The sequence below is a fragment of the Candida parapsilosis genome, contig 005569 (genome assembly GCF_000182765.1).
Source record: "Candida parapsilosis strain CDC317 annotated contig 005569".
Lineage (NCBI taxonomy): Eukaryota > Fungi > Ascomycota > Pichiomycetes > Serinales > Debaryomycetaceae > Lodderomyces > Lodderomyces parapsilosis.
This window is the reverse complement of record NW_023503278.1, coordinates 498,662-517,846: the sequence shown is the minus strand read 5'-3', so window position 1 is coordinate 517,846 and position 19,185 is coordinate 498,662. Positions and strand designations below refer to the sequence as shown.

The 19,185-nt window shown below is 37.6% G+C and overlaps 6 protein-coding genes and 2 non-coding genes across 8 annotated transcripts; 3 read left to right on the top strand and 5 right to left on the bottom strand. All coding sequences in view use genetic code 12, as the record gives it.

The window, feature by feature from the left end:
* Positions 1-142: 142 nt before the first annotated feature.
* Positions 143-3,766, bottom strand: BMS1 (GTPase; the record flags this gene model as incomplete). The annotated part of the gene is made up of 1 exon (XM_036812241.1): positions 143-3,766. One exon carries the CDS (start codon positions 3,764-3,766, stop codon positions 143-145), a length of 3,624 nt encoding a protein of 1,207 aa, XP_036663369.1.
* Positions 3,767-4,017: 251 nt separating this feature from the next.
* Positions 4,018-5,775, top strand: CPAR2_102230 (uncharacterized protein; the record flags this gene model as incomplete). The annotated part of the gene is made up of 1 exon (XM_036812240.1): positions 4,018-5,775. The coding sequence occupies one exon, from the start codon at positions 4,018-4,020 to the stop codon at positions 5,773-5,775; it is 1,758 nt and encodes a 585-aa protein (XP_036663368.1).
* Positions 5,776-6,116: 341 nt separating this feature from the next.
* FLC1 (putative flavin adenine dinucleotide transporter) lies at positions 6,117-8,588 on the bottom strand (the record flags this gene model as incomplete). The annotated part of the gene is made up of 1 exon (XM_036812239.1): positions 6,117-8,588. One exon carries the CDS (start codon positions 8,586-8,588, stop codon positions 6,117-6,119), a length of 2,472 nt encoding a protein of 823 aa, XP_036663367.1.
* A 2,031-nt stretch (positions 8,589-10,619) lies between these two features.
* Positions 10,620-11,936, top strand: CPAR2_102210 (uncharacterized protein; the record flags this gene model as incomplete). The annotated part of the gene is made up of 1 exon (XM_036812238.1): positions 10,620-11,936. The coding sequence occupies one exon, from the start codon at positions 10,620-10,622 to the stop codon at positions 11,934-11,936; it is 1,317 nt and encodes a 438-aa protein (XP_036663366.1).
* Positions 11,937-12,248: 312 nt separating this feature from the next.
* Positions 12,249-12,321, bottom strand: CPAR2_t_cp_Phe(GAA)_31. The gene has a single exon. It is a non-coding gene; the product is annotated as a tRNA-Phe (tRNA).
* Positions 12,322-12,347: 26 nt separating this feature from the next.
* On the bottom strand, positions 12,348-12,420 carry CPAR2_t_cp_Arg(UCU)_30. Its single transcript has one exon. It is a non-coding gene; the product is annotated as a tRNA-Arg (tRNA).
* A 1,421-nt stretch (positions 12,421-13,841) lies between these two features.
* On the top strand, positions 13,842-15,293 carry CPAR2_102200 (uncharacterized protein; the record flags this gene model as incomplete). The annotated part of the gene is made up of 1 exon (XM_036812237.1): positions 13,842-15,293. The coding sequence occupies one exon, from the start codon at positions 13,842-13,844 to the stop codon at positions 15,291-15,293; it is 1,452 nt and encodes a 483-aa protein (XP_036663365.1).
* A 146-nt stretch (positions 15,294-15,439) lies between these two features.
* CPAR2_102190 (uncharacterized protein) lies at positions 15,440-18,889 on the bottom strand (the record flags this gene model as incomplete). Its single annotated transcript, XM_036812236.1, has 1 exon — positions 15,440-18,889. The coding sequence occupies one exon, from the start codon at positions 18,887-18,889 to the stop codon at positions 15,440-15,442; it is 3,450 nt and encodes a 1,149-aa protein (XP_036663364.1).
* Between the last annotated feature and the right edge of the window lie 296 nt (positions 18,890-19,185).

Genomic DNA, 19,185 nt, shown 5'->3' with positions numbered 1-19,185 from the left:
GGGAGCAATGGCCACGCGTAACCTCGATATGGCGCTATCAGTCTCGTTTTGCAGCACTGCCAACACTCCTTTACAAACAATGAGTAGGATAGAAAGTAAGTTCAGAAATTCATTAGGCCAGGAACTACGTATTTCCCTCTATTTATCTTCTTCTTTTACCTCCTCCTCCATTACCCTCTTCTGAACCAAGTCTTCTCTTTTTACCTTCCTTGGCAAAATACTCCTTCTTTCTCTCTTTTTCCTTCTCCTTTCTCAACTCCTCATTTTTGACAATTTTCTTCAATTTTTCTTTAAACTTTTCATCCTTTTTGGTTTTCCGCTTAACATCCTTTTCCTTACGAATAGTGGCAATCTTTTGCATCAAATCTCTTGCCTTCTTTTCTTCACCACCCAATACAACAGCTCGTTTATTCATATAACTTTGTTTCTTTTGTGGTTTCATTTTATGGATTTGTGACTTGAATGGTAAATCAGCTTGAATCGATTTCGGCACTCTCAATGGATTGAAATGTCTCTCTACTCTTTCGATTTTCTTGTATTGTGAGTCATCTTGTAATGGAGTAGGGATATTGTTTTCAGCACGCACTTGTCCTGTCAATCGCATACCTTTCCATTCAGAATGATGATTAAGTAACAACGATGTGACGGGGTTGTAGAATTTCTTGATTTTGATGGGGTACCATGTCTTGAGGAAGATCGTATCCGACATCAAAATCTTGTCTTCAAAAGTGGCTCGAAAACACCCCTCTGGCTTCGATAATGCTCGTTTGATCTCTCCTCGAATACCACTAACTGTCCTAATTTGGGCTCCTTCGAATTTAGCCACTTCCAAAGCATTGGAAAACATATCCTTGATAAATGCAGTGTTTCGATAAATCTTGTATGGGTGACCAACCAATTTCAATTTTTTCACAATCTCAACTGATGAATTGACATCTTCAACAATACCAGTGGCTGCTACTCTAAACGATCCTGTGGTTGATTTATTGTCAACAATGTTGAACCCAACAAATGTCGTGTTGGGAGCCACCAAGGGACCGTAAAATGATGCAAAGCAATATGCATGTTCAGGAGTATATTTCAACATTCTATTTCTAGTTCGTGAATCTGATGTCGTGTATATGGGTAAAGTTTGGAATCGACGCCAACCTAATGACAAAATCAATGGATCTTGTGATTTCAAAATTTTCTTGTGCCATCTATGTCTTCTAATTCTTGAATTCATGATACCAAATCTCATTTCAGTGGCTAGTAACCCACCAAGAACTAAAGGATACTCGGGCGTGAAATTTTCCACAAATTCACAGGGCAATGAATTAAACACAATTTTTACATAGGAACCGGCACGATATCCTTCAATTTTGATCCTTTGCTGTTGATCCATTTCTTCATATTGAGCCTTGTTGATTTCCAATTGCTTGGCCATCTTGTTCTTTTGAAACTCGTACCATGTTTCAGCCTCAGTGTCACCTTCGGGATCATCAGCTCCAAATTCACGATCTTCTTCTTCTTCAAATTGGGTTTTCAATTTAGCCTTTTTGGCAGCGTTTAATTGACGTTTCTGTTCAACTGTGAGGTTTTCATCTTCAATGAGTGCATTGTCTTCTCCTTCAGCGCGTTCTTCGGCATCAAAGTCGGCAAAATCGTCACCTTCATCATCTTCATCATCATCTTCTGTTTCTTCTTTCCCATCACTGGTATTTACCTTTCCATTTGACTGACCTCCTTCTTCAGCTTCTAAGTCTTCAAAATCGCCATACAATTCTTCATCGTCGTCGCCTTCACCAACATCATCTGCTCCATCATTTTGTTCTTCTTCACCATCATTCAATTTTGGAGCGGTCAACAATCTTTTTTTCAAAATAGCGTACCCATTCTCGTACTCCTCATCACTATCATCAACATTGTCTGCTGAAAACCTCTTTCTCAATTGCTCAACAGGTGGAAACATTGGCTTTGAATTATCCAAATCCTCGCTCAACTCCTTTACATCCTTCTTTTTGAAGAAATCCTCTTCTTCTTGTTCAATATCCTCTTCTTCCTCTTCGTCGTCATCATCAACTTCACCCATCCATCTTTTGATGGCATCAACAGGGTCAATATTTGTCATGTAGATCAATTTGTTGATATCCCATTTCCTCTTGCTAGACCCTTTCAATCTGGAAGCCGCTGATTTGTACAGATTGTCATTGTCATCTTCATCGGAAGAAAGTGCTGAATCTTCAACATATTCCAATTCTTTGTCATTATACTTGTTATCAAAATCAACTTCGACCAATCTGGCTTTTCTTTGATCTTCTTCGTAGTCATCCTCATCGTCGTCGTTGGACTCAGCATCATCAAATTCATCATCTTCCGACACTGATTTCCCGTAAACTCTTGCTTTTCTCATTGATGTCCTTCCAGTATCAACAATGGTTTCTTCGTCATCTTCTACATCAGACAAAAGTCCATGTTCTTCTTCACTCTCTTCCGCGTCTTGTGACACCTCATTCCGCAAAGCACTTGAATTTGAAAACAATTGCAATCCAGGGCCTTCTTCAAATCGCTCAGCCATGGTTTTGGCAACATCTTGTAAATTTGTAACCATAGTTTCTCCTTCTCCTTTGATTTCTCCATCATCACCATTGGCATTGAAACTTTCTTTATCACCAACATCAATATACACGGCATCTTTGTCAACAAGAACCCCACCAACATCAGACATTGGAGCATAAATAATCTTTTGCTTATCTTCTAATCTTTTCCTTCTTCTGGTAGTCTTGGCCAATGGTTCGCCCAGTGCAGCTGCAGCTTTGATCCTCTCTCTTTCCAATTCCTCCAATCGTTGTTCGTAATATGGTGTGGGACAAGGGTCGGGCAACTTCTCCACTGATGACACAATGTAATCGCCAACTCCAGCAATGTGTACATTGGCATCTTGATAGGGTAATGGTGTACCATGAAGATATCCATAAATTGCCACTTTTCGATCACATTTGGGATTTTCAGCAATCAATTGCGGATGTGTTAAATCAGTAATTCGATCACCCAACAAATAAGGGTGTTCATTTCTCCACTTTAATGGTCTAAACTTCATCACCGATATGAACCTGCTCAAATTCAAAATTTCTCTATCAGGGTATCGCCCATTGATGACTCCGGAAAGATAAAATAATTTGGCACCTTGATAAACTTCAGTCCAAAATCTATGTTTTAATCTCTTTTTCGATGTTCTTAAAGTAGACTGCGATTTGAAAAGGTCCAAGTGAGTGGCCACCCCCAATACTCTAGGCATACCATGATGTTGTGCAATGTTTAAAAACTCCATTGTTTCCATTTCTAATCCATAATTTCCATCAATTAAAAGAAGTACTAAATCAGCAATCTTGGCTACATCAATCATGGAATTCAAGTCATTATTGACTTCAATAAATGTCAATCGTCTTCTTTTCCCACTGACAACGGTTATTGGTCCTTTAATTTCAGTTAAAGTAGTCTTGGTCAATCGTCTGATCAATGATTTGATCAAGGTTGATTTTCCGGTACCTGGTGGCCCAACAACGGCAACTATTACTGGTGGAGGATCATCATCAGGGGTACGATCAACCATAGGTACATGCAATTTACGTTCATTGACATCGTGTGATCGTCTTGCCATTCGTTCCAATTTCCGAGGTGCCGCTACGGCAAATGCCTTTTTATTCTGACCATTTTGATGTAGTTTCTTTTTTGCTCCTGTTTTCTTGGTGGCTCCTCTATGAGCCTTGTTTGACTGTTGTTCCATTACGGAGGATGGTGTTGGGAGAGATAAAAGAAAGTGTACCACAGAGAAGGAGGTTTCTATTTGTAAGTTTTTTTTTTTTTTTTTTATTTGTCTTAGCTTTTCCTCATCGCATTGGGAAAGATTTGATCTTTGTGTCATGAAACTGGCAAAATACGAAATGCTTCATCTTTTTGCAACATTACAAACAAATATGGATCACGATACACTGGGACCACTTATCTCTCAGCACTCACAGCCACCGCTATTTCTGAATGAGACATCCTTTTGAAGCCAGCCGTCTACAATTTGTTCTACTCCTACTACTACTATTTTCCCTGAGACAAGTACACTGTATTTGGTATTTCAATTCTCACAAAATATGTAATCCAACATCATCAACACAAACACCGTTTACTGGTTTTAAAATCATCCGTCAATATAAAATATCCGGTTACAATCCACCAGTATCTATGCATTTCCTAACTATTGCTCACTGCAATCGAGGTCAGGTGGATTATAAAAAGGTGTTGCGGACCGAAAGTAATAAATTCATTGATTGGGATGTACCGTTTTGCTTATTGAAACCGAAAGTTAGTGAGAATGTAGTTGGATGGAATGATCAGGCAATAGTACTGAGGAGACAAGGTCAAGGGAATACGAATGATGCTAATATGGGGGACCTTGATCAGAAAAAAAGGATGAGTTCTGGAGACTGGAAGTACTCGAACTATTCACATGTGGCACGAGCAGAAGCAAAAGCAGCAACGAAAAAAACTCCCATTGGGAGCTTGGCACATACATTCAAGCATAAATCTAGTCAAGTAAACCAATTAATACGTAAAAAGTTTGATTTAACAATGGAGAGATTTACAAATGGAAACTGGATTGAGTATAGTGGCAAGAACAAAAACGTCAAATTTGAAAACCACCAACAAAGCACCTCTGGCGAATACATTAAACTTGATGGATCTTCCAATCAACAACACCATCAACAACAACAACAGTTGCAGCAGCAACAGCCGAATACTTCACCATTAGAGGTGTCCCCATTCCATACAGCACTTACTCAAGAAATTAACAATCTAATCTGTTTCAAAATGGCAAGACGTAAACGATTTGCTAAACGCAAAATATCATTCTTTATGCCATACACATTTGTTGGTGGATTATTTGAGTGTTTGGTACCACTTGATCAAAAGCATCAAATTGTAAGATTACTCCTCAATGATAGCCACAACGAAAAGGAAAGCACAGAAAGCAATGTGTACAACGGCATAGATTCAAGAAGACTATTCCAGTTGGATCAACAATTCTTTATGGTGCTGCAAAATTTCCCAATCAAATGTGATTCTCATCTCTCGAGACCAATAGCACCTTTGATTGCCGAAGATTCAACCAAGCAATGGTTTGAAAACAAGTTTCATCACTTTTTGAACCCAAAATTTGTACAAACTATACCCTACTTAACAACAACCACCACCACAACAACAGCATCAGCCTCACTCTCCCTGTCTTCGTCGTGGCTTTCAAAACCATTGCATCTTGTCACCAAACCATTAAAATACATTGGATTTCCACTTGCCTCAAAACACTCAAGTGATGACAATCAAATCTACTCTTTGGCACTATCAATGAGTAACGATGCTGTTTCTTCATGGGCTAGCAAAATTATGGTCAATGAAGATTACAATTACAATGAGATTGATTTACATTGGATTAGTAAAATGGTGGCGTACCTGGCCAATATCTTAAATCAATTGATTGCCCCCTTGGATTTCAACAAGTTGGTTAAGGGGTATAATCGAGCTAATGTGAATGAAAGAGATGCATTCTCTTCATCATCATCAGGTGAGTCTGAGAACACGAAGATGCAACATCTTGGTGCTGACCTTGAAATGAACAGTCTGTTTGCTGGTGCATTATCATGGGACCAAAAAGTAAGTTTATGGTTGGCTTCATTTAGTGACAAGTACACTAAACAAATCTTGTTCCAAATTGAATCGAAATGGGATAAATTGAACCTAGACTAAACTGAGAGCTAAAGATTTATAAAAAAAACTACGACCAAAGATTCTCCTTTGTAAATGTTTCTTTTTTTATACTTTAACGAATGTGAAAAAATCTCCCCCTCTATCTTCTCTTGTCTGTCCTATGAAAATCATTGATATATCTAATAATACAATAAAAATGAAAAAATAAATTTTGTCCTTCTTTTGGGATTATAAGTCTTTTGAGTAAATAATGGGCAAAGTACCATATTCAATCAAACAAAGATGTGCCTCGAGTCCAAAAAGAAGAGCCAAAACAACGTTGATATGTAAACCGTTCCCCCTTCTTCGTATCTATCTCCACCTCCTAATGCCATTTTGCTTTATACAATATTCAATTTATTTGTGGGATTCGATCTGACTAGATTTGAAGTAGTACTCCCATTACGTGCATGTCCATTAGCTGCCTCGTCACTGTCATCACGTACAGGATTAGGTCTTTGGAATTGTTGTTGTTGGTGAGTGCTTGGTGTGAAATCTAATTTATCATTTGAATCCTCCTCATCAAAGTCATCATCGAAATGTAATGTGTCACTGATTCTAGTCATATTGACCTCATCACTACTTCCACTATTATGTTTTCTGTTGACGCTCTTTTTCTTGGATAATTTCCTGGCAAGTTTGCTCTTCCATTCACCAAAAGTTGATGTTGCGCCTGTTGTTCCATCTGCACCTGCACCTGCATTATGATGATGTTCATCAGAATACACCGATTCCGACTCAATTATATCATCACTGTTACCGTTAACTCTATGGTTAGGTCTGATATGGTCAGGTGTAGTACTCGACGAAACATCCTCATTTGATACATCATGCAATTTATACATTTGTGATTCCCAATCAGCCGAATGGTCTTGTGCAGCAATACCCAATGCTGCCAACTCGTTACCTCCAGCATTACCACTCTTTTCGGTGAAATATGTAGATTGACGATTGTTTTTATCCTTGATAGATGACTTCCTTTGAAATGAAAAACGATCATCTTTAGCTGGAGCAAATCTGGCATCAGGATTTTTACTCAATACTGAAAACAACGAAAGGGCAATAATGAAGATCAACAATACAAATGAAAATGCCGCATTCAAGATGAAGAAAACCCATCCCATAATGGAAGCAACTTGTGCTGGTTGGCCAAAGATATCGGAAAAGAATAGAAACAAAAAGGAATTGATGGTGGTGACAATGGCAATCATATAGTTTAAGATATTTGTCGGTTTGTTCAAAAATGGTTTGAGCCAAAATAATACAATGGTGTATGCTAGATCAGCAATGAAAATTGGCCAAACTGAAACCTTGCCACCAATTGATCCTTGACAAAAGGCAATGAAAATACCCTTGAATACATTGTATCCTAGTAAAACCATACCAAACCAATAGTATTCTGCATGAAACATTGTATAACAGAATCCATACTTTTCCAAAGTTTTTTGTTCACCATACAACAATGCAGCTGGGTTATTAAATTTGCGACGTGATAATTGTCCAATACGCAAGACGTTGTAGAAGCTCCAACCAAATACAATAATCATCAAAAGGAGAAACAATACTGCCAATACAACAACAGCACCAGAATCAACTCTAGTAAACTCCCATAATGAGAAAATTGTCAATTGTGTTGATCCAATCCAAATATATCTCAATAATGACCCTTTAACAACACTACTGAAATTTGATCTAAACATGGAAAAACTGCGTGGGTTTAATTTGCCAGATCTTGTTAATAAAACAACAATTGATTTGGAGAAAATCAATAAAGCGACAAGCAAATATCCAATAAGAATAAACCAAGTATATCCAGTGGGGACAATTGATGTTGATTCAATGTGTGAATTATGTCCAATTCTCTTGATACCACGTAAAACAATCAAGTATGTATTTGAATGCAATGAATAATCCAATCCACGTTTAGCATAATCAATCACTTTTTTACCCAAATAAAATGATTCATATTCTAATGAACGTTTACTCTTTTGCACCAATATTTGTTCTGTTTCACCAATGAAATAGGTTGTTGGTGTACCACCAGTCAGTTGAACATACCATCTAAAAATTTGTTGCATAAACTTGATTCGAATCAATCCCATTGACCAAGCTAAATTCTCAGCCCATGCACTAGCAATTGGTGGCATTCTCTCCACTGCTTGCATTGAAACAACAACAACACTTTGGAAATAAAGGAAAAGGGAAACTGCATTGGCAGCAATGTGGGAAGCAGCATTGGAATTTCCAAAAGTCGACAACATGGCAGCAATAAGTAAACCTAAACCAGCAATAACAGCAGTAGCCCATTTAACACCAGTTTGACTAACAGTTTTACCATTGGTAAAACTAGCCTGAAGACATGAAACTTGTTCACCAGTTGATTGGTCACGAACAATAACTTTAACAACAGCGTCAATATCAGGAACTTGGTAAGCAATACCAGGTATTTCCTTGGTATATGTTGAACTGATATATTGAACTGAATCAACTTTCAATTGTCCAGGGTAAAGAGGACAAAATTGTTTCCAACCAATATCACATAAATCAACATCCTTTTCAATAATCATGAACCCATAAGCATAAACTTGAACATGAGCAATTACTTTACCCGAGATTTCTGTGTTTAGATCCAAAGTATATCGTAAAGAACGATCATCTGGGTTGAAAGTGACATTAAAAGTTTGTGGAGAAATTTGTGAATTCTCCATACATGTAACTAATGAAGAAGCAGACAATTTTCTTCTAGCATGGGCTGGTGTGATGAATAGACATAATATCGATGTGATTAGGACAAGAAATTGATTATGTAGCATTTTTGAATAGTATTAAGGGTGGTGGTTGTAAAACCGAGTCTTGGAAGTTGGTGTTCTTAGATGATATTATATCTTGGCTGAGAAAGGGATGAAAAATCTCTTGGTTATAATACTTCACAAGAGAAGAGGAAAAAGAACAGGGGTGTTGATGATGGTGACGATGGTGATGGCGACGATGGACGGTATGCTATAGCGAGTGGAACGTGGTGTGTGTGAGTCTGTGTTTGTTTGGATGATATGTTCAAGATGATGTTGTGTTGAGTGTTGTGTTGTGGGTTTGTTGGTTGTAAAACTTTTGTAAAAAGGAAAGATCAAATGTGAAAAAGGGGAGAGGGTAGTGTGCGCAGCCCAATAAACAATAAAAAAATTAAAAAAATTAAAAAAATTAAAAAATTTCTCTTTAAAATAGTCGTGTATTAGTTGTAAATTGTTATAATACAACCCAACAATACCGCTTTACACAGCCATTATTTAAAACACCCACTTCTCTTAAAGCATACACATACGAAGCTATACATTGTATGTAAAAAAGTTTGGAACTACAACTCATTCATATTACTGACTCAACCATTGTAAAAGTAAATAATGTAAAAGAGTATGTGTATGTGTATGTGTATAAGTTTATGTCTATGCTATGCTAAATTTAGCTAGTTATGTGAAACACATAACAAAAATAAGAATAAGCAAACAAACGTAAAAACCGCTTTTAGGTTTATACTGATCTAAGGGGTGCAAGTTCAGCTGCAGATATAAACACATAAAAACATACGGACATCATGTAACGTCGTTTTTGATCTATCAACAGAGTTGCGTAGTACGACGTATAGGTTTCGATATTGCGTAAGTGTAAGACGTAGATGAATCAAATAGGAATGAGCGGTGGATACACATCGGCTCGATCGGGGGATGCGACAAAAGCAACTGGTTTATATTAGTGTTTTTAGCTTTTGATTAAAGCACAAAACTCAGTACAGTCGTGTAAAAATGGCGATACTTTTTTCTTGATTTTGTGGTGTACACGTGCAAAAGAAGGTATCATCTACACTTTTACTGTACGCGCATAAACAAAAAAATATCAAAATATCAAAACACTAAACAAAACAGTAAAGTAATCAGCCACACTGTAGACACAAAACATAGACACAAAAGGCTACAAAGATATATATATTGCTTCGAATTGCACATCTCCATTCTGCATTGCACATCCATCCGATGATGACAATGCAAACGTATTATTGTTGAAACTAGATCTTCTAAAGTAACACAGACACGTTTATTGTATAACAGAATATCCCAACATGAATGAAAACACAAGCTATTTATTACGTATATGTAGATGCGAGACAACATTTCCAAACCATAGACATCTCTATCAATCTCTAGTGTGCTAATCACCACATATAGAGAGACCTAGTATTACTGTATGGGTTACACTTCAAGAGTCGTGCGCATCATTACGATTTTGGGAAGCGCAAAATTTTAAAGTTTTGCATTTCTGGTTTTTTTTTTGTTATGCAATTTACACTACAGCTTCAATGCTTGATTGGTGTGAGAGTGTGTATCAAATGCTACATGGCTCTCAGTGAATACCACCTGCTTCACAATTCTCTCGATTCTTGTCATGTAACGATAGGTTGGAGTTAGAGTGGAGCACATTAAATGCCAATACGATCGCAGCAAACCAAAGACTGAAAGTAAGACATTGCAATAGTACACTACCACCTCCATAAAAGAAAAACTTGTGCACCACAAACAAACAAAATAAAAAATCATCACTTAACATTTGAGCTTTATTCATTCTTGTACAATCAGTCATTCAATCAGTCACATTACTTGAACTACTTTAGTATCCCATCTACTAGTACTAGTGCCTCATGTATATGTGTCAACTGTCATACCATCACAACCTACTTTGATACGAGCTTTTACCATTTGACAGAGAGATTTAGTCAGACGAATAGAGTTTTACAACCAACATACTTTTTATAAATTGGAAACAGATACAAGCATATCTATACGCACCATTGACAGATGACGAATTACATCAAAGACATTGAAGAGATACCGAACTTGAAGCCACCACAAGAAACATTTGTTGATGATCCAACTTCATTACAAGATATTCATCTTGATGAATTGACATTTGATTTGTTGAATGGTTTGAAAACTGTAAGCAATTTGCACATTTTTCATGTTGTTTACATTTATGCTCTGTTTATCAAATTCATGATCAAATTGCAACAACATCCACATCTTTATGACAAATTTAGACAACAACAATTGAATCAATTGGAAGAAGAGGCTGATTCTGTATCAGCACAACAGAAAGAGAGCTTAAACAATGGAAGAGACACTATTAATTCTTCATCTACTGATTCCTCTTTGTCACCTATGTCACCACCAATTTCCAACTCAAGTTCAACATCAACTACAAATGCAAATAGTTTAGATTCTTCTACATCAACGCTAAGTACTGAAGAACCTAGTGACAAATCAACTACTCCGCCTGTTGCAACCACAACTGTTGAAATAGACGATGGAAACACAATTGTTTGTGATTATACAAATGCAAATGGAATATCGGATGAAATACTTGACAAATATGATGATGATGAGGTCTTATTCAATAGTGAAAATATAGACAATGTCAATTTCAATTACAATGACAATGATAATCAAGGAGACACAAACGGTGGTTCGTTTTCTCCAGGTAAGTACATACCTATTGAGACACTACTTGAACAATTTAAATTGAGTGAGCACAACTCATCGCAAGACGATATCACTTCATCCAAAAAAAGTGTACCCGTCCTTGAATCCAATTTTGCAAAATCGGTTGTCTCCGAAATTGAATATGCACAAACAATCAACCGAAATCTGAACCATTCCACACAATTGAGTAAAGTATTTCAATTGATTAAAACTCCAAATTTACCCATTGATCAATTCCTTTTGCGGATAAAACAATACTCACCTTCGATTTCTATTCCAGCATACCTTCATTCAATTTTTATGTTGTTCAAATTGACTATTTTGCTTTCACTGATTCAACTTACAACAAACAATTCATATCGATTCATAGTTGGCGCTTTAAGAACATGCACCAAGCTTCTTGATGATGTTTATCAAAAACAGCTGAATTTTACTCATGTTGTTGGCGTTAATTTACGTGATTTATCCAAGATTGAGGTTAATTTTTGTTATTTGATCAATTTTAATTTCAATTTGCAATGTTTAGATCAGCAATTGGCTCGGTTTTTGAAATATGAGTTTGTTGAATTATGTCAGTTTATCAAATTGGAGTTAAATGAGTTTTACAATGAAGTTGTTGATAGTTTAGCAAGTTGAGAAAGGAAGAAAGGGGAGTGGGAGTGGGGAGGGGGAGGGACTATGTTGAAAGTGGATTATCGATGCATTTACAATCATTTATTTTTATTTGAGTTACCCATTTGACACTTTACTTTAATGACTTTCAAACTTTATGAGGACTATGAATTACAAAACTAATACATAAAACCTAGACCTCATATCAATACAATGAGAATAATGTCTTAGTTAGACCAAAGTTGATGTAGATTTGAAACAAAAAGAAAAAAAGAGGGAGATGACCGTATACTTTCTCTAGTTTTAAAGGGGCCCAAAAAAATAGAAAAAAAGGCATGCGGCTTCTGTGGCTCGAACACAGTACCTCCAGATCTTCAGTCTGACGCTCTCCCAGGTGAGCTAAAGCCGCAAAATAATAATTTGTAAATTTTACAAAACCCACGCCGGGATTCGAACCCGGAATCCTTTGATTAGAAGTCAAAAGCGATAACCATTTCGCCACGCAGGCTATTCGATGTGCATGAAAATCCCTCTTTTTAACCTACCCTTTTAATTTTGGTCATATGATATATAGTTTAGAACAGTATGTTATCTTTTCTATAGCTTTCAACTTTTCCTACGAATGGTGGTAGAAAGCTGATATAACTCTATCTATCTCTATGATTACTTCAAAATCCAGTGGGTGGCCTTCCAAAGATGTGAAATATTGTATTGTCTGTCTATCGCAAAAGGGTATCTAATATGTGAGATCTTTGAATTCAATTTTGCATAAGTGAACCCCTATTCAAAAGCTTGATCGAAATGGGTCCAGTGAAGGTTTTTGGGAGGATGCTACGTGCAAACGGAAACGACAATTTCAACAATTGTTGTTTGTATTCTTTTTTTGAAAATTTGGTTGCAAAAAGATTAATATAGAAAAACAATATAGTTTGAACCCAGCAAAAGGGTCAACGCAATACTAGAATTGATTATTAACGAAAGCAATGAATAATTACGTCATCTTATGTGAACTATAAACAGTTAGTTGGGGCGATCAAAGCTAGCCCTCGTCTCGTGTGTTTCAACTTCTTACAGAAACTCAGCTCACACAAGGAAACACCTATTATTAGCAAAAACTCACTCAATCGTATAAACTCGTATGAGAAGTATTGCTCATTTGATTACCCCATTTTACCATACCACTTTTCTTGAGTCTTTTCTGTTCTGTGGGTACATTTGAGTGTGAAAGTTTGAAAAAAGAGTAAAAGAGTCATACATTATAATCGCGTCAGCAAAAATGACATGCACTAGACTGCACAACAAAATCTGCTTTCATGACTCATTCCACTGTTGATGTACTCTACCAAAAAATAAAATGTGTCATTTAGCGTCAACTAAGTGTACATGTAATTGTTTTCAAATGTGTCATTAATTTAGTATGTCTCCGCACGACCTCTTGTTTGTTATCTTATCTATTGAATATATATATGTATTTTTTTTTTTGACAGTGGAAGGAGAGTAAAGGTTTTGGCACAAGTCTATTTGTTTTATGATAGTTGAACTGCCATCTGAAGTTATAGAGAAAACCAGTAGTAGCTATGGTGGCGACGAATTCACTGTTTAAAGCAAACGTAGTGTGGTTTTCTCTTTATCAATGCGAAAATGACCCTTTTGTTTACAATTAGATTTTGTGTAACTTTAGTAGACAAAAAACCCACGGGGGGTATGACAGCAAAATATTTGTTTACAGTTTTACACCTCATGTCTCTACTACTTTTCTTTCCCCTTTGAGATCCGTTGATTACTCATAACTACTTCCGCTGGGAAACAAATCAACATTAAATAAGTACTCACCTGCCTGATTCCATTCTTTATACCAATTATTTTATCTTCCGCCTTCCCCGCATGTTAACTACAAGACTTCGACCAATACCTAAACCCTCATCTACAATGAGAAGAAGCAGGAATAAGGCTGTACTAAACAACAGTACGCTGGACATAGCTACAGAAGATAATATTACAAATACAGACGCAGCTTCTTCTGATTACCGTCGCCACATACACACTTCATCACCCCACCATCTTCATCATTCAAAACATGCAATCCTAATACCCAGCCCATTGAACGCGTTGCTTCATTCCGATAGACACATAAAGTACCATTTTTACAACCTCGGTGGTGACTTCATTAGACTTTCAGCCTACCGTCGTTTCAAGCAACTATTCCGAGTTGGAGGCGGGTCCTTGATCAAGGAGATTGTATTTGATTTATCAACATTTTTGAAACGCGAGGTAAATGATGAGAAATCGGGTGTTCACTCAGAGTTTAAAAACTATCTTACTTCGAATAGCAACATTTTGAAAAAACGAGAATCTAGTTGGTGTCTTTGTGATCATCAGTTTGGATTACGAAATTGGTTATTCATTGTGTTTGGATACATGTTGCAGAATTATAAAGAAGAGGAAGTGCATGAGTGTTTGGATGATGTTATCAAGATGTACTTGAATGCAAGAAAGAATCGACTTGATCCTGATAACGTTAGAATCATACGTGACGAGCGTGACAACTTTACATTGTCTACGTTTCAGAACTACATCAATACAGTGGAGATTCAGGAGGATTTATTATTTGGAGATAATGGACCCACTAGATTTGTCACGATATCATCGGCATACAACCAGAAAATTTATCTTCCACCTTTGCCAAGGCTACATGATCGTGATTTATTAGTTAAAGCATTGATGCACAAGGAATTTTATCGATTATTGCTAGACCCACGTCACAATTTTGCTCAAATTATGAAGTCTCACAACTATGATTTATCATTCAGTGAATATGGTCTAATTCGTAAAGAGATTTCATTCCTCGATGGATTAGGCGATTTCTTCTTAGCTCAGGAAACTTCAAGACTTATATTTGACTTGTGCCGCAATTCCAACACCACTACCACCACTAACCTCAATGAGGGCGATGACACCTCCACACTCGACCCCAATGTCAGTTCCCAGACGTACAACTTACTCAAAATGATTCTTGCTACAAACACTCTCATGTCAAAATTAACCAAATGTTACAACTTATACCAGGGTCTCAATGACCCCATAATCAACACGCGAATAGCTGATGAATGGATCCCATACACCACAACTGGTAAATTACCACCCGGGAAAGATGCTAAAGAAGTACGCATTTATGAAGAGGAGTTTTTAGGTGATTTTTTTGAAAGCTATATGGCAGCATTGTTGATTGAACAGCCCCAGGTTGCCAAATCATTCATTAGAGAAATATATAAACGGTTGATTTCAATAATGACAAAGACATTGCCTCCTGAAGTGACGTATCAGAACTGGACTATGAATATCTTGGGAAGAAATATTTATGGTAATAAAGAAGTTGTTTAGAACTATTCACTCTATTGGCTTATTTAGATATACATTTGAATACAATTTTACACAGCAAAGTTAACAATACAAAACAATGCAATAAACAAGGTTGAATACCCGAATCGCCCCTATTGATCACACCCCCCGCGCCTCCTCCTCATATATCACCTTGAAAATAAATTTTTCTTTGCTCTAACACTCTTTTTATACTTTTTATCATCAAGGGTTGAGCTAGACAAAAACAATTGACTTCCAGTTCCGTTTTCATTTTCATCACTAGAGGAAGACAGAGAGTCATCGTCATCATCGTCATCATCGTCATCATCATCGTCATCACCACCAACGACTGATTCCTCTTCATCGAAATTGGAATCGGAACTAATATTTCCATCATTAGCATCCTTTTTATCTCCTTTGTATAACCTCAATTCATCAATTTCCTTGACTTCAGGCACACCACGACTCCTCAATTCGGTCAATGTGGGCAATACTGGTTTTCTCGCTGAAGTGGCAAGTGCAATACCTGAAGGTAAAGATCCACTTGAACTTGCTGGTGGTAGCCCAGTAGCAGAATTACCCATTGAAGAAGCATTCTTCTCGCTAACATTACCAGATTCGTGCATATGGATACCCTTCTTTAGATCTGTTTCACCATTCGGATAATCTACTTGAGTCGGCTCTTCTCCTCCAAATTTGGCATCGCTTTTGCTATCAATATGTTCAGCATCTCCATTCGAACGGTTACTGGAATCTTTCTGCACACCAGTAGATGTCAATAAACGTAATGTCAGAAGCAATCCCAATCCATTCTTGTTGGTACTGTTTTGATGATCAACATTTGGTGAAACACTTCTCTTCACAGGCTCCGATGCAACTAATCTCTTTGGCACATTGCTTTCCTCAATTTTTTCCTCTTCCACCTCACCAACAATCGATTCAACATCACTTGATCCTGAAGATGACGAGTTTTGCTCTTCCACTTGCTGACCATACAATTGAAGACTTGGAGAACCAGTTTCATGATGAGAACTAGCCAACGAAGCAGGAATATCACGCAAGGGGAACTTGGGCGACGTCGTCACTATCCCATTAGTCACTCGTGCTGCAGAAGTAATGGCTCCAATTCCTGTACCCTTGGGGGTAGTTGTACCATCTTGAAGTTGCAGTTGCTCTTGTTGTTGGTTATTGGCGTCTTTAATAAATGCATCACCAGCTCCAAAAGTCGATTTATCAGCTCTTTTCAAAACCGATGGGTCGGCCGAGCCTGATTGTAAATGCATTTGTATATCCGGACTTGGCTGGTTTTCAACCTCTGGTTTGCGCTCACCATAAAACAAACTATTCAAAGCGTCCTCAGTAATTCGTTTCAGGTTAGTATATAATGAACTGAAGCAAGATGACGATTGTTGTTGACGTTCGCGATCAAAGTCCAGATCTTCATTTTCTTGACCCTGTGTAGGATTGTGCCTCGACTTTAGACCCCCTAGATTATTCTCAAGTGGATTTCCATTCTCAATTTCGGCTTGGTTAGGAATCTCCATTTTCTCTTTGGGAAACCAATTATTCAAAGCTTCAAACTTAGATTTCGGGCTCAATGGCCTTGCTCCGACTTCATCATACGAATCATCATCAGAATTCTTTTTTACAGGCTCTTGTTGTTTCTTCTTCCTGATCCTCGATGTTGCCTTTTTCGGTGTCATCTTTGGTGATACTGGAGTTTTTGAGTTGGCACCTCCTTCATTTGGTTTGACGCCTCCATCTTTCGATCTAGCATCAGATTCCTTCGAGTTCTTACTCTTAGACTTGGAATATCTGTTTGGATCATTAATTACATGCCCATCCAGAATAGCACTACCATTGTGACCCATTGCACGTGGCGATTTTGATAAAGGTCCGCGTGTGCTTGGTCTAATCAGTGACGCAACCGAAGAGGTTACGTTTGACTTTGTTGGAAACTTGCGCTTTGGTGTTCCAATTTCCTCTTCTTCCTCTGGCTCATGCATATCCTCGTCATCTTCATTGTCATCATCATAGTCTGGACCACTGGAATTTTCAACTACTTCAGTCACTTCGTACTCTTCATCATCAAATTCATTACCACCAATTGAGTTCTTCTTCCCCAATATCGTATTCTTTGAGTTATTTTCCTTTTCAAACTCAGTTTTACTTTTGACACTATAGGGAAGCGGTCCTCCATAATTCAGTTCGCCAGAAAGATCAAATCTAAAATCAACTACTGGGTCGGTGTATACTGATTCACAAGAATAAGCACTAACAGCGAAATGTTTGGGGACCTTTTTAAATACTCCATCGGTTTTGTACTTGAACACCTGGTCGCTCAAATGATTCAAATTGAAATCTATACTGTCTAGAACATTCATCTTTCTTGTATCATCATAAATTCTCTCAATTGGGCCCAGAGAAGCTGAAATACTATACGGAATTTTCTTTGCGGAAGCTTTTTCTTTACTTTTATTGGTTGTAGTGCCAGCTTGCAGTGCTCTCGTAGTCTGTGTTGTGTCTTGTGTGGCGTTAAGTTTTTGCGCCGACATCCTCGTGATCCTAAGCGGTCTGCCCCTTGTTTTCCTCGGAGTTTCAATTCCAGTGGCAGGAGCTGAGTCGCTCTTCTCTTTATAGGAGAGGGTGACGTTAGCTCCAGCGGGGTATGAACTCGGCTGTTCCTGTGGCACTTTTGATTGTGGAGTTTGTCTGTGTGCTGATGGTGTCGATGTCACTGAAATTGTGTTTGTTGCATCTCTGTTCTTGGTCGATGTTAGATGAGCTAATGATTCTGATTCAGCACCACTAGCCAGAAGATACGGGTGTCCTTCATTTGTGTCGATTTGCAACGACTTTGTGATTGAGTCAATTTTAGGTACTGACTTCTTCACACTTCTAGATTGCTTCTTCATTATATTCATCAAATCGGACTTCCTTATTCGCGGGGTGGACTTCTTGATGATTGGCACGTCGTCTTCAGAAAATGATTTCCCCATGTCTTTGACATCAAGGAGTGAAATATTATCATCGTCTGAATTGTTAGCCAGTGCACTGGGAGAGGCAGTGGGAGGTTTCATCAACATGCCTGAGGTAATTCTTTGGCTTGCTTTAGCTCCAGGACTCTCATTCATTTTTTTCTTGGGAATCTTTGTCAGTGATGAAGTTTGTGGTGGAGCTAAAGACACAGGTGAAGATACTGGTTGTAAATAGTTTCTAGTTGGTGTTGTTGAGTTCTCTGCAGTTATAAGACCTTCCATTTCTTCTCGTGATCGTTTGTATATGGCTGGAGGTCCTTCTAATCCCAAATTTTCATTGAAGTACAAATTATCAACAATGACTCTAACTTCATCATTCAGCTCAAATACATCCTCCACTTGGTAGTCTTTATCCAAATCACATTGATTTTTGTCTTGACACTTGACGACATTAATAGCAGGTTCCTCAGGGTAAAGTCTCTGAAATTGTGCTACAACAGCATCAAGTAATTCACCAATTTGTTTCACAGGATCAATCAAGTGAAGAAATTTCTTGGCTATAAGCGACTCAATCTTTGCTGTTGGTAAGGATGCACATTCCGCTGGAATCAAAAGTATCTGAAGCTTCAATTTTACCATGATTGAGAAAACAATGTAGGATGGTGATGTATATAATGAAATGACAGACTTGAGGTTAGGAAATATCGATTAAGTGGTGCATAGGTAAAATATTGAAGCGCAACAATGTAGTGGTATCTTCTTCCCACCAATGAAATGAGATGTATGAGACTGTGTGATGTTGGATTGGGTTGACTCTCCCAATAGTTTGTTGTTATTCGCCTGCACAGTTGTGGGTGTGTATTAGTTTGTGTTTGTGTTTTGCGTCTGTGTCTTTGGTTTTTTTTTTCGTCTTCACACTACTAATTATTTATAGT